Raw genomic sequence first — 14,263 nt, forward strand, 5'->3', positions numbered from 1 at the left:
TGTCGTGATTCCCCTCAGGTACTGCCCTGGATTGTTCCTTCGCTGAGGTTTGTCCCTGCCTGAGATGATGCTTGACTGCTGGACTTTTGAATTCTTATATTAGCTTTTTCTCGTGTTTCCACCTCCGCCCGTAGGAGGAGTTGTCAGATAGCAACTCACATCCATCGCTCTCTGTGTCTGTGAACTTGGAAACCAACATTGCAAGCATGTTAGGAGTGTGTGTCACTAACAGTTAAGTGGAGTCCGGGTAGAGTCTGAGAAAATAACAGTTTTCCTGTATAAGTGTTACGATGCCGGTTTTGGCTGCTCAGAATCATTTATTTTATTTTGTGCAGGTCTTCATCACTGTCCTCAGTAACGAAGCTGCTGGAATCACAGATTTATGCTGGGCAAGACAGTACCATCTATGCCCTCTGGTGGGGCAGTCACAACCTATATGTGTGAAAATTGAGTAAATGAGGTCATGTATGTGGAATCACTTCACTGTCAGCTCTAACATCCGATATCCATGGTCTTGACATTTTCTGTGGTTGGAAATGGCTCCGGGCAGAGTGGGACCAACTGCTCGAGAGAGCGGTACAGGGAGCGACTGCTGTTAAGACTCCAGAGATGAGCAAGCCTCATACGGCAGAATGGCTAAGAGCACGGGATGCCTGCGTTTGAATCCCAGCTTTGCCACTTGCTAGCTCTGTGAACTTGGACGGTTTGCTTAATCACATTGTTCTTCAATGTCCTACTCTGTGAAATGGAGATTATAATGTTGTTTAAGGACTAAATGAGTTAATATATGGAATCCATCACAACGTGCCAGGCACTCTTCCAAGGGATCAATAAATGCTACCATAATTATTATATTATTATTTTTAAAATCCTCTCTCAAGGGTATGTTTATTGATTTTAGAGAGAGGAAGGGAGAGAGAGAGAGACAGAGATAGAGACACACACACAGAGAGAAACATTGATGTGAGAGAGAAACATTGATCTGTTGCCTCCTGTTTGTGTCCTGACTGGGGAGCGAACCTGCAACCTCAGTTTGTGCCCTGACCAGGGATTGAACCCACAACATTTTGGATCATGAGATGATGCTCCATCAACTGAGCTTCCTGGCCAGGGTTACCATAATTATTCATTCTAGTGGTCAGGGAAGGCTTCAAGGAGGAGGTGGGACTTGGTTAGATTTAGAAAGATGACAGAGTGAGGTTTGTGGAGGTGGAAAGGAAAGGACAGGGCTTTGCTATATGGAAAACAGCCTAAATGAGGAGTCTCGTGTACCAGGCAGGGGATGTGAGTCAAGTGTCTTGGGCAGGTGAGGAGACCAAGATGTTTGTGCTTTGTGAGAGATAAAAGTCAGAACTGTAGATTAAAGTAAACTCCTAGAAGTTTTGACTTCCAGGCCAGGAATATAGTTTCATTGGAATTTTTTAAGCCAGACAGATTTGGGTTCAGATTTTGACTCTGACCCTCATGAACAGTATGATCTTGGAAAAGTTTCTTTTACTTTCTGAGGCTTGGTTTCCCCCATCTCTACAAGAGAAGAACAGCAGTATCCATTGATGAGGGGATGGTGGTGAGGAAATTATACAGTGCACAGAAAGAACCAGACACACTTGAAGTCCTCATTACGTGAGACGTGCTTTTTAGTATTCATTCAACAAACACAGTCAGGCTTTTTCCTGAGCAAGGAACTGTGCAAGCATCTGGGTGTAGAGAGATGAATGAGACATTGTCCTTGCTCTTGGATATCTCACAGTCCACTCAGGAAGCAGAGATGGAAACACAATCGCAAGACAGATCTGATAAGTGAAATAATAACACAATATACATATCAAGAGCTGGCACGAAAAAGGGATGGCTTGCTCTGCCCGGGAGGTCACTTCAGAACACAGACAAAGCTGTATTGACCTGGTCTGAAAGCAAGAGTCGACTTTTTTGAGACTGCTGAGGATGAGAAGAATTAGGGTGGGGGAGGGCATTTTAAGCTGAGGGAATAATTTGTGCAGAAACGTGGCATATTAGGGAAATGGGAAGAAATTGGGTGTGGCTGGAGCCTAGACTGTTGCAGGAAAGGAGGTTGGAGGGAGGTGTGGTCAAACTTCGAATGGACTTTCCTGAGAAGACTGGACTTAATCCCATAGGCACTGGGAAGCTGTGAAGAGTTTTACGTAGGGTCGTGACTTGGTTGGACCACTTGGGCAGTGCTCGGACTATGAGTTGCAGGGTGAAAAGACTGCCTGTAGGGGGAGATTGTTTAAGAGGCTTACTGATGTTCTGAGGACAGGATCTGATGAGGGTCTGCCCTTGGGGCCGTGTGATGGTGATGGAAAGATGAAAAGTGTTTCTAGGAGCTTAGTTTAGTTTTCCGGGTTTTAGAAGGTGGAACCAATGGACCTGGTGATTGATATGAAAACATAGTCGGGCTGGTTTCTGGGTGCCTGACCTGCTCAGGGGAGGGCTTGTGGCAGGGGGGCGGGTTATGAAGTCCATCTTGGACGTGTGGAAGGTGAGAATCCCATGAGACACTCAGGTAGAGCTTTTTTGAAGGGAGGTGGATATATAGGTCAAGAGGACAGAGGAGAGGTTTGTACCAGAGCCACTGAGAAGTTCTGAGTTTATGTGCATGTGTTGTGCGCATGTGTGGTGTGCATGCTGATCACAACAGTATTTGGTCAGGTGTATCTGGTACTGGTGGCAAGAGAGCCAGGCTGGGGATGCGCAGGGACACCAACCGGCAGGAGTCTAATGCAGAAACCAGGGATGAGGGTGAGAGCTTGGACTAAGGCCAAGGTGACTTTGTGCTCCTGCTCCTGGGCAAGTATCCTTTTCTGTCCGAAGGAGGTAGATAATACCACTGAGCTCGCTCAGGCTGCTGTGAGGCTGATGCACACCGGCACATACTGAGGGTCTGTGGTGCATGGCTCACTAATGTACCTCTGGAGCCTGGCAGAGGGTGGGTCGCCTAGTGGGTGCTCAAGAAGTGTTGGTTGAAAGCAGTGCCTTTGCCGAATGCCGGGAAACGGGCACTTTGTTATGGGGGCAGAGATGTTGAGCATGGTGTTACGGGTGGAGTTTGGGTGGCAGAAAGCTGTCCAAATAGTTGCTAAGCAGACAGGTGAGGATGCAAGACTGGCACCCAGGAAAGAGGCACCCAGTTTTGATGGGGAGGTCCCTAAGCTACAAAAGGGATCTATCACCGAGGAGGCCTGGAGGAGAGAGGCGTGTGGAGGGCATGGGACTGAGCCTGGAGGGGCCTGGTATGGCAGGTGGGGGGCACGGCTGAATCAGCAGAAAGCGAAGAGCCCCAGAGGAAGTGAAGTCAATGGGCCCCGAGGTGCCATCTCTCTGAAGCCAGGAGAGGGAAGACTGGTACAGGCAGCAGACCAGACTTGGTTGTTTCGCTTTCCTGAGCATAGCACGGCCCCAGGCAGTGGCGGGGGGCAATACCTTCTGAAATGCCCCCATGTCAGATGATCTGGAAGGCACTGTGCCTCCTAGTTTGTGCAGGTGCTGGAGAGATGGTTGTGCCGACTGACGGGGCCTTCGCATGCTGGGGCCAAAAAAAACGGTCGTAGGGCTCTTCCTGAGAGCACAAGGGTTTTCCCAAAGGCCTCTTCAGTGAGCCAGGGCCCGCAAATGTAACGTGATTCCGTTTATTTAAGAAAGCCATTGTACACACAGCTTTTGGGGCATACTGCTGTCCGGTAAAAGAAGCTCTGTGTTGTGTAGAACTGTGTTTGTAACACATCTAGATCTGTAGAGGCTTGTGTGGGTAGGTTCAGAAGATGGGAGATAGATAAGTAGGTAGATAAATGGACGGACAGACAGAAAAGGGAGCGATGCTCCTCTCAGGGCGTGTCTTTAGCCACTGGAGGGCGTGTGTGGGGGTAGGGGTGTATGCATCTAATATTGTGTATTAGATCCCTGTGCGGGTATTGATTCTGCATTCAGCCTGTGTGTATGTAGTATGTGGGTGGCATAAGTTATGATAAATGACAGTATGTGTTTCTGGAGTACAGCTAAACCCCTAAGAGTGAATGAGCAAATAACAAAACAGGGTTGGAGGTGGGAGGAGACAGTGTGTGCTTCCAGGCCTAAATATGTACCGAAGAGCTGTTTGCGTGTATGCGTGCGTATCCTGGGGCCCACGTGTGCACGCGCGCGCGTGTGTGTTTCCCCACTGGGTCTGTTTGCAGGCTGTGCTGTTTCTATTTCTGCCTGTTGCTTCTCTAAAGGCTCCCAGTAGGTGGGCACGGCAGAAGTGTTTGGAGAGGGGTGACTTGGTCCGTCTACAAAGTAGGCCAGAGCCCAGCCTGCTCCAGTTGTAGCTTAGTTGAAGGAACTGCCCCTGTGGGAGTCACACAGCACTCTGGGGCAGAACGGTGTTTTCTGATTTGCATAGCCATGACTTTTCTCCTGTAGGTGGGTAACAGGTGCGGGGCAGATGGGTCCTGTGTGCAAAGGCTTTGGATGTGAGCTGTGTGAGAGGTTATGCATGTCTCTAGATCAGTAAGTGCCTATGTGTGTCAGTGTGTCACTGAGCATGAGCTTGTGTGTCTCTGGTGAGCCCCGTGTGAGCGTGTCTCCATCTGTCTCAGAGACGCGCCGGCATACAGGGGAGGAGCGTGCCTCGGGGAGTCAGGACGCCTGACTGCCGCCCCTGGCTCTGCCTCCGAGTCTCCATGTGGCCTTGCGTGGCCACTTCCCTGCCCTGGGCCTCAGTTTCCTGAAATTTAATATGAGGCTTGGGTCCTCTTAGGCTGTGTGACGCTGTGTGTGAGGCATTGACTCAAGAAACACTTCAGTCTCTGGCCCATCCCCAGCAGAGCCTCCCAAGGTGGGGGCTTGTGCCGGGGCCGGGGTGGGCTTGGTGACCTTGAACCTATCACCCTCCTTGGAGCCCTGTTCCTGGTACCCTTGCTAACTAACAACTCTCCTCTCTCTCCCTCCCCCTCTCCCCCTCCCCTCTGCCTCACCCTTGCTGAACCTCGCTGGCCTGCAGAGGAGCACCCCATGGAAGGTGAGTGACACCTTTTGGTCACAGAAGTGGCCGATCACTTGCTGTGGGAACCTATGTGAGGGGGTATTGTTGGCCACCTGAGGGCTCCCTCTGCTGCCCATGCCCCGGGAAGGACGTCTGGGTGTCCTCTTGGCGGCCTCGGCCTCACCTCTGGCCTGCTCCCTCTTCACTGGTTTGCTGGGGAGACCCACCAGGCAGAGGGCAGGCCCTTGCTGGTCTTCAGTGCCAGTCTGTCAGCTGGCCTTTCTCTTTCTTCCTTAGGGAGGAGACAGGGATTGTGAGTGAGGGATGGGGCTGGAGGATTCTCAAGTGCCCAGAAGTGGGTGAGGAGACACCGTTTTGCCCAGCCCGGTGGAGGAGGCTTAGAAAAGCCACGCTGGTGGAAGCTGGGGTGGGCCTGGGCGCAGTGTTTGGGTAGAATCCGCTCTGGGGTCTGGAGAGTGTGGGCAGAGGGTGGGGCTTGTCCCCCAAGTCAGGCAGTGTGAGTAGGTGGCAGCTTCTCTGATCTGGCTGACACTTGCAGCAGCAGGGCCCTGTCACCTGTCCCATGGGCTGGTAGGTGGGGGCGGTCTGCTTCTCCTTCAGCCCAGGCCAAGGGAAAGGGTGGGGAGTGTGCCACTCTTGGGGGTCTCTCTGTCCATCCTTCCCCTGTCTTCTCATTCTTCTGCCTTTTCTCTCTCTCTGGATTTTCTCCAGGGCTCTGTCCCTGGACATCTCTCGTTGTCTCTTGTTTCTGTCCTCCTGAGGCTCTCTTTGGGTTCCTGTCATTCTCTGAACCTTTCCCCTTGGTTTGCTTTTCTCTGTTTCTTTTCTTCTTCCGGGTGGACTAGGTCAGGGAGAGGGAAGACTGAGTTGGATGATCCAGACTTGGAGGCTGGGTGGCCGGTGAGCTCACACGGCCACCTTGGAGAAGGCAGGCAGCAAGGTGGGTGGGAGCTGGGATCCCGGGCACCATACCTGACCCCTGTTCTCTTCCTGGAGAAGCCAGTAGGAGTGGGAGCTGGGGAGAGCAGGAGTCCTGGGAAAGAAAGCAGGGAGGGGCTCCTGGCCTGAGCGTGGGGCTGGGATCCATTTTTCCTCGTGGTGTCCACAGTTTGGCTGGTCGCTCTGGTTGATATCTCCTCTCTGTGGATGTCCTCAGGTCCCCTGGTCCTAGCGTGCAGGCACCCGTGTGTGGATCTGTGTGCACACACGTGCATGCAGTTCTGCTGCTTTGTTGTGTTGTGTGCCTTTGTGCACGTCTGTGCATATATGCATCTGAGTGTCTATGGAGGTGTGTCCGCCCCCATCGCTGTGTCTTCTGTGCTGTGGCCCCCATCTCTGTGCCTCTGTAGGAATGTCCGCATCTGTCCTGCCTGTGTCTGCATCTCTGTGTGGCAGTGTTTACCTCTGTGCGTGTGAGAGAGCGAGTCTGCGTGTCTGGGTGGATGCAACCTTCTGAGGGCTGGAGATAAGATTTAGTGCTGATGTGACTTTTAGTTGCTCTTGATGTCATGTCTTCTCCGGAATAAAGGGAGAGATGAAGGAAGGCAGGGAGAGGGGAGAAAAGGGTGGAGGGGGGAAGCTTGGGAGGAAGGAGGAGAGGGAGATGCTCAGGGGGTAGGAGAGGGGGTAAGGAGTGGTGGGAAGAGGAAGGATACTCATGGAGGGAGGGGCAGAGAGGACTGAACCATCCTGGCCAAGAGAAGTGGGCAGGGGCTGCTGGGGGAGAAGTGACTGGAGCTAGGAGGGGAGAGAAAGGGGAGCAGCTCTTGTCCAAGCAAGTACGGTAGGCAGGGACAAGAAAGGGAGCCGGGCTTCGGAGACTAGTGGGGAGTGAGACCTGTGACGTCACCCAGCCATTTCTTGGAGGCATGGCGATCTGCTGGTCTGGCTGGGACCCTGAGTGTGTCTGCGTGTCAGTGGCTGTGCGGGGTGGGTGTGAGTGTATGTGTGTACATACCCAGTGATGTGACACTTCTATGTGTCTCTCTGTGACATGTCTGCTTGTGTGTCTTTCGATCTTGTCCCCGATAGCTGGCTTCCTTCTTTCGATGCTAGTCCTCTTGGGATTTTGGTAGGAGAGGAAGGGAGAGTGAGTTTGGCGGGGGCGGTTTCTGGGGGGTGGGCTGGGGCCTCCTTTGCGGCACTCTGCTTCGGACTCCGCAGGCCCCCCTTCAGATCTCTGAGAGCTCTGTGCCTTCGCCCTCTCCTCTCACCCCGATGCTGCATCTCAGGCCTGGCTTTCTCCCAGGTGCCCAGCTATCTTGCTTCCAGCCCCCTGCTGAGCATCTCCTTTTGGGGATCCTGGCTGCCCCACCTCCTTTTCCTCCAGCCTCTTGTAGCAGAGAGAAGATACAGGAGCAGCCAGATAAAGTGCCCTAGGAAAGGACCTTTGGTAATGCCATCTGTCACTGCCAGCACCTCTCCAGTGGTGGGAGGAGGGGCTGATGCCACAGGTGGACGTGGGGAGGGACCTACTGAATGGGAACTGGGCGTGAGGAGGGAGTAGAGATTTCAGAGTGGGGGGTGGGGGGAGGCAGGCTTTAGGGAGAGCACCCTGGAGCCAGGCTGGGCTGCGCTGTGGGACACAGGGCAGGAAACTGGCCTCCCTTTCACCAAGATGGCTGGTGCTGTCACGCCTGAGGAGGCTGAGCAGCTGGTTGCCGTGGTGACAGAGGGAGAGTGCCGCATGCTAATGAGGCTGGCTAGGAGCTGGGCAGTGGAAGGGTCTGCAAGGGGAGAGATGCTGCTCCCCTCAGCAGTAGTACAGGCTTGCAGGGGGTCAGAGGGCAGGTCAACAGGGCACCCGCTCCCAGGCCTGGATTTCCAAAGGTGGGAGCCTGTGAGCAAGTCTCTTTGCCAGATGAGGGGCTAGGGCTCTGGGTCTAGGTTCCGGATTTAAGGGTTTGGAAGAAGATGCAGGTAGTTCTTGAGGAAGGAGTTGGTGGGGGGCATTCAGAGGAAGATATAAGACTCAGTCCAGGTGCTTGGGTCCCCCTGCCCCCGTGTTTTATAGATAAAACCTGTGTCTTCCTGGGAAGGCAGCCCTTAGCAACTGTGGCCACCCTCTCCCAACTGGCCTCAGGTCCCAGGGTTGGGGAGAGACCAGTGCACCCGAGAGAGAAGGGGGCACCACGAACCATCTGCCCACATCTTCCACAGGACCCAGGCCTTGGCCCATGGCCATGCCTTCCTGGCCTCCTTGCTGTCTTCCTCCTGAACCCAGGCTTACTGGCCCTCAGCTTCATCTCAGAGACACCTGGAGCCCTTTACCCTTGATACCCGCTCCCTGGCCCCGCTTTTTACCCCCAGGGCCCACATCCCATTGCCACAGCAACTGGGATGGTTTCCAAGGGCGATGTGGTATTGACTGCAGGGCTATTGCTTTCCTAGCCTCTTGGACAGATACCACGGGTGAAGGGTAGTGGGAGTGGGAGGGCTGAGGTTTCGTGGGCTGGCTGGTCATCTCAGGTCCTGGGGCCTCAGCCCAGCTGTGGGGCCCGGGGTTCCAGCCTCTCTGGAGAGAGCTTTTCTTGATTTGTACCTTCTGGGGACTGGGGACCTGGTCTTGTGAGCCAGAGTCTCTTACCCTATGGCTGAGGGGTGCCCTGGGTCAGGGCTGACCAGGCTCTCTTAAGGGGCCAAGGTAACCCTGAAAAAAGTCTCAGCTGCTCTTGTTCACAATGTTGAATATAGGGTTTCTTTCTTCCATTTTCAAAATTCAGCTTTTGAGTCATCGCAGATACAGCCTGGCCAGAGAAAGGGGGTCCGTAGAATAATTTATGAACGAGGTGTTTGACCTCTCAGAGATCTGGGCCTCCCACCATGGGTCCTAGCAGTCCTCCTTACCCCCTGCTGCCTGAGCGCACTGCCCCAGCCTCTCTTAGTCCTCCTGGTGGGAGAAGCCCCATCCCCATCCTTGGTCCAATGTCTCCCCAGATTCTGCTTTCTCCCACCTCCCTTGGTCCTCCCAAACCCCAGTTTCCTCATAGAACCCAGGTGTGCAGGGTCCCTGCTCTCCATACAGAGGATGTGGGAGGAGCGGCTGGGAGGACTGCAGCTGGCTGGGTGCCTTCCCAAGGCTCGCTCTGGCGGAGGTCCCTCTAAGCCCAGGCTCCTCCTTCCCCCCTTCTCCCCCTTCTCTGCCAGGGTCATAGGGGTAACAGGGGTGGGGTGTGGGGAGGTCGGAGGTCCCCTTTGCCCGCTCAGTTCCACGCTAACGGGACACTCTCTCTCTCTCCAGGTGGCTTTGATTTTTGTGTCGTGTTTTATTTTCTCTTCCATCTGAATCGTTTTTCTCGTTGACCGTTTTTTTTTCTCTCCGTCTCCCGGAAGAAAAAAAAAAGAAAAAAAGAAAAAGGAAAAAGCAGCCCTCCCAGCCTCATGCTTCTCCTCCTTTTCCTTTTTTTTGTTCCGGCAAGAAGGAAAAAAAGAAACCAAAATGCCCTCTTTCCGCCTGCAGTGACTCCCTGCCCGCTTCTCCCTCTGGCTCTGCCTGTGCCCCCCCCCCTCCGGTGCCCCCTTCTCTCTCTCTCTTCCGCTCTCATGCCCTCCACCCTCTGTTTCGGCATCGGGCCCCTTCCCTCAGCTTCTGGGCTGGGGGCTTTCCCCCGATGTCTGTCACAAGTTAAAAAGGGTTTTTAAATTGTGGCAGCAAAAGCTTTTTTCTCCCCTCTCTCTGGCTGATTTTGATGACTCGTGTTTTCTTTGTTTCTTTCCCCTTTTCTTTCTTTCTTCTTCTTTTTTGTTTTTTTTTTGTTTTTCCTTTCTTTCTTTCTCCCCTTCCCCTTTCCAAGGTCCGGCTCACCTGACGTTAAACAGCGAAGGTATGGTTTGAAGTTCTGGTTTGCTTTGGATTGGACTGGATTGCCCCCCACCTGCGCCTGGATCTTCCGTTCCTCTCCTGTTCCTCTTTCCCTCCTCCATCTCTCCCACCTTCTTCCTTCCCTTCCCAACCCCTTCCTCCGCCATGTCTTTATTTTATTTGGGGGTGCTGGGGTGGGGGGAGGGGTTTGTTCATGTCTGTGCTCTCCCCTCTCCCCCGCTCCCCGACACACTCCATCCACCTGCATCTCACCTTGGTTTCTGACATCAAGAGATGTTTGAACTCCTGCCGTGGTCTCCAGTCACCTTTTTGCGTTTTCCTGGTGGTGTATCTGGCTTTTTTCTTTCTCATGGTGGTGTTTTATTTTCTTTCACTCATTCGGATCATTCTTTCTTCTCTATCAATCCAAATAAAAAGAGAAAAGTGCAGGCTGGAGAAAGAGGATTTTAGGCAGCCTCCCTCCCCTCACTCTGCTGCTGTGGGATGCCCCCGGGTCCACAATGGAGTAAGCGGGAAACGTAGGGCAATGCTGGTGTGGGATCCCCCCTTTCCACAGCTTCCCCACTGCACACCTTTGCCCCTGTACCTTTTGAACGTCTCTTGACTCTGTTTAACAGATGAGGACATTTAGGCCCAGAGAGATGAAGTGACTTGCTAGTGATTACACAGACTTTAATTGGTGGTACCATTGGGACTGCTCATCTATTTTTAGCCTCCACCAAGTCCCTACCACTTTAAAAAGCCCTGGTGGTTAGCAACTGGAGACAGAGCCCAGGAGTCCTGACTGCAATCTCCTCCAGGCCTCCCCATCACTGGCTCTCTTGAGCTCATGGATTTGGCTTTCTAGGCCTGTAGGCACTACTCCCCTGCCCAGAGTAGTCCTCTGTTGGGGCTCATCTTCCACTGGGATGAGGCAAGGTCCTTAGCCTGTAGGCTGTGGGGAGAGACTCAGATCTGGAATTTGGGATGGGCTTAGGTCTGGGGAGGTAGGGGCCTGTGATTCTTGCAGGGATGTGAAATTATGGCAAAACATGTGGGGAAAGAGGAAGTCCCAAGTGGGGAGTTAGGACCTGGTTGGTTCACTTATGTCCATCCTTCTTGCCTGTCAGTGCCTGATTCTGCGGGTGCTGGCCGTGGCTCACCTTTGTCACAGATGAAGGCCAAAAGGATCCCCCCACCCCCAAAAGGTCCACAGTCCCGGTGTTATTCTAGCTTTAGTTCTGGGCCTTTGGGTGTGAGTAAGGGCCTGTGTTGGGACTTTTAAACTCCATTTTTGAGTTCCCCTCATCCTGAAGCCATCCCGTGGGGTCTGGAAAAAGGTGTGGGTGCCTGGGAGCCAGGCACTGAGCACACAAAGTCACTGGCGTGGGTGGGTGAAGAACTTAAGCTGACCTGGAACTCAGGCATGGTAACACATGCCTGTGGGGCCTTTGGAGAGGAGGCCTGGGGCTGCCAGCTGGGTGGTACAGAGCAAGGAGTCATCCCCGAGAGAGGGCTTCTCCCCAAGTATGAAATCCAGCTAGTTAGGACCTCCCGCAGTGTGCACAGCCCTCTGAAGGACAATGAAGGGACGAAGTCCAGACAGAGACCGTGGCCCTGCCCCTGCGATACCCCACAGTCTAATTGGCAAAGACATAGACAAAGGTGATGTAAAGAGCACTCCCTGTAGTAATGAACCAGGTGCAGACAGAGAACCGGGTTTGCTTTGAGGACAGACAAGGATCAGAAGAGGGGTGTGTGGTGTGTAAATTGGGGAGTTTTGAAGGAAGGGTGTCTGTGTCAGGCTTTTGAACACGTTGAAGAGCATGAACTCTGACCCAGCAGAGAGGGTGTGAGCAAAGACACAGAGCGGGGAGGAGAATGAGCCAGGGACAGGAAGTGGGAGCTCAGGGGCCTCCAGGTCTTGAGGGCTGTCCTGGGCTCCCAAACCAGCAGTGTGGCCTCTGCTCTCCGCCCCAGTCTGCCCACTCCTGGGCAAAGGGCAGGAGTTGCTGGTCATGAGTCTGATGGGATTTCTGGGGCCAGTGGGATCCTTGGTTTAGCGATGGGCTCTTTCCCTGGAGTTCCCAAAGCAAGTGAGTCCCCAGAGCAGCTCCCCTCACCCCAAACCCGTCCCTCCAAGCAAGAGGAACTCTGCCCTGAAAAGGCCCCTCCATCACCTCAAGGTTGGGGTGGGACTGGCTGGGTAGCCCCCGTGGCTGACTCCCCAATTCTGCTTCTCCAGTAGGGTCCTTACTGTTCTCCGAGGGGGGGGCCGGGAGAGGAGCGGCCAGTGATGTGCACCAGCCGACAAAAGGTCAGTGACCCCACAGTCCGCGGTGAGCCCAGCCCTCGCCCCCGCAGGCAGACTGTGCTTCCCATGGGGGAGGTTAGTCCACAAAGGTGTACCCTTTCTGAGGCCCACAGAGACTGGTGGGCCTGTACCCCCAGTACCTGCCCTTGTGTGAAGGGCCATAAACCTCCATTTCTTCCCCAAAGCTTAGTTGTCCTGGTGACCTCTGTCTAGGATACAGATGGTCTTTTTGCGGCAGTTGTTTAGACTCATTGCTAGAAAGTATGTTTCTCTGGTGGAATGACCAGGCAGCAGGGTAACCCCCACCCCCACCTAGTCATAAATTCTGGTTGGCAGATGTGGCATTTATAATACGCGTATAACACATGCATCACCTAAATGAGCCTCCACGACCCTTTGTGGAGGGGCGTGTTGCCATGGGTTTACAGAGGAGGAAACTGACACCTGCCGAAGCGCCCCAAGACCAGTGCGGGGCCCTTGGGTCTGTCTTAGGGCTGTAGGTTTTAAGCACTGAGACTGCTCTCTTAAGGGATTCTCTTTCCTAAGAAGTGTGCAGGGTACTTTTGCAGCCCCTCAAGGAACACCAGTGGGTGCCAAGCACTGAGGTGATCGAGTCCTGTCTGCATTCTTTCAGAACACGCTGTTCTGTCGGCCTGGATTTCCGCCATCGCTGCTCTCTTCCCCAGCTATTTGGTATCTCTTTCAGCTGACTCTTGAAAAAGCAGCCAGACCATCCACACTGGAAGTAGCCCCTGAACTCCCCAGGCGAACCCAGACACTCTTTGCTGTCCCCCTTGTCTACATGTCCATCGGTCGCTCGCCTCACTGGGTTGTAACTGTCACTTTACCTGTTTGCTTTCCTCACTAGACTGAACTCCCTGAGGACAGCGCTTGGGTCTCTGCATTCGTATACCCCCCAGCTGTACACGGCTCCTGGCACACGAATAGGCATGTGCTCAGCAAAGTGATTGTAAATGGGCGAATGGTTTTTGTTCTCAAGGGGCTCATTGACATTCTAACAAATAAGTACAATAAAGCGTGGTGCATGCGAAGTGTATGAAAAGCGAAGACTGTCCAGAGGAGTTAATGTATTCATTGATCTAGAGAGAGAGGCAGCGCGCGCGCACACACACACAGAAACTTACACAGCAGTGCAAGAGTCGTTTGTTTGTGGAATGGTTCACAGCTTAGGGAGTCCCGCCCATCTGTTCTCTTTCTCATGCCCACAGCAACCTGCAAGGAAGGCCGATGACTCCCTCCTTTGTCCAGGGAGAAAGCTGGGGCTTAGAGCCGTTGCCTCTTGGCCAAGGTCACAAAGCTGGTGGAAGAGCCCATATTAGTGCCCAGGTCTTTCTCACATCACACTTCCTCTCAAGGGAGCAGTACAAGATGTTACTAGGCAGTAAGTGCCAAATGAGCAGAACAGACAGCTGTAGTGCTTGGGAGAAGGGAGGGGGGGGACTGGAGACCTTCCCAGAGGAGGGCTCTGGGCTGGGCCTGGAAAGGAGGCAGCTGCTCTGTCCCTCGCGGCGCTCAGAAATCCAGGACCACACGACTGGTCTCTAGACACGTTCAGCTTGACTGAGGATGCTTGTGGGGCCTCACACTCCCTGACCTGGGAGAAAACACGCATCAGAGACTACCCCCCTTCCTGTGCCAGGGGCTGTTAGGAGCTGTGATTGTTGTTCCGGCGCTGCTGGGGCTGTAGTTTCCGGACGGTCAGGGCTGCGCGGTGGGGGAGAGCGCCCCCTGGTGCTGCAGGTCTGCTCCGTGCTTGGGCAGGCTCCACATCCTTACCCTGAAGTCCCCCCACCCCAAAATCCCTCGAGGTCCTGCGGCCCTCCTCACCACTCGGTATCTCTCTGTCCTTTACACCACCCCCGGGATTTCTTTTCTGTCTTCTCAAATTCTTTCAGGTTCCCTCTGGCTGCTCCAAGCCTCTTTCCGTCTCTGGGCCTTCCAGGGTCTCTGGCTGCTTTGGGAACGGAGAACATGTAGACTCAGGCTCCAGAGTGGCTTTGTTTCCTCTCCTAGAATGACCTTGTTCTCCACTTTGCCTTGGCGGCCGTGGTCCAGCCCCAGCTCTGCTTCTCTCCTTTTTACTGGACTCTTTTGTTCTGTCCCAATCACTTTTTCACGTGCTTGCCTT

General features: G+C 53.7%; 1 protein-coding gene and 1 long non-coding RNA gene across 4 annotated transcripts in view; one reads left to right on the plus strand and one right to left on the minus strand.

Annotated features, from left to right (window-relative positions):
* NRXN2 (neurexin 2) overlaps positions 1–14,263 on the plus strand; it is a 94,989-nt gene that overhangs the window by 7,042 nt on the left and 73,684 nt on the right. For all 3 annotated transcript variants that reach the window (XM_090259170.1, XM_090259178.1, XM_090259187.1), the window contains exons 2-4: positions 4,997–5,014; positions 9,793–9,822; positions 12,046–12,117. In XM_090259170.1, the coding sequence (XP_090115296.1) occupies positions 4,997–5,014; positions 9,793–9,822; positions 12,046–12,117 (120 nt within the window). The remainder of the gene's footprint in view (positions 1–4,996; positions 5,015–9,792; positions 9,823–12,045; positions 12,118–14,263) is intronic.
* Positions 1,622–13,906, minus strand: LOC150017555 (uncharacterized). Its single transcript, XR_016507604.1, has 3 exons — positions 13,260–13,906; positions 10,074–10,218; positions 1,622–1,793 (listed from the first exon to the last, which is right to left on the minus strand). It is a non-coding gene; the product is annotated as an uncharacterized LOC150017555 (long non-coding RNA).

The sequence above is a fragment of the Furipterus horrens genome, unplaced genomic scaffold, assembly GCF_987537825.1.
Source record: "Furipterus horrens unplaced genomic scaffold, mFurHor1.1.pri manual_scaffold_2, whole genome shotgun sequence".
Taxonomy (NCBI): Eukaryota; Metazoa; Chordata; class Mammalia; order Chiroptera; family Furipteridae; genus Furipterus; species Furipterus horrens.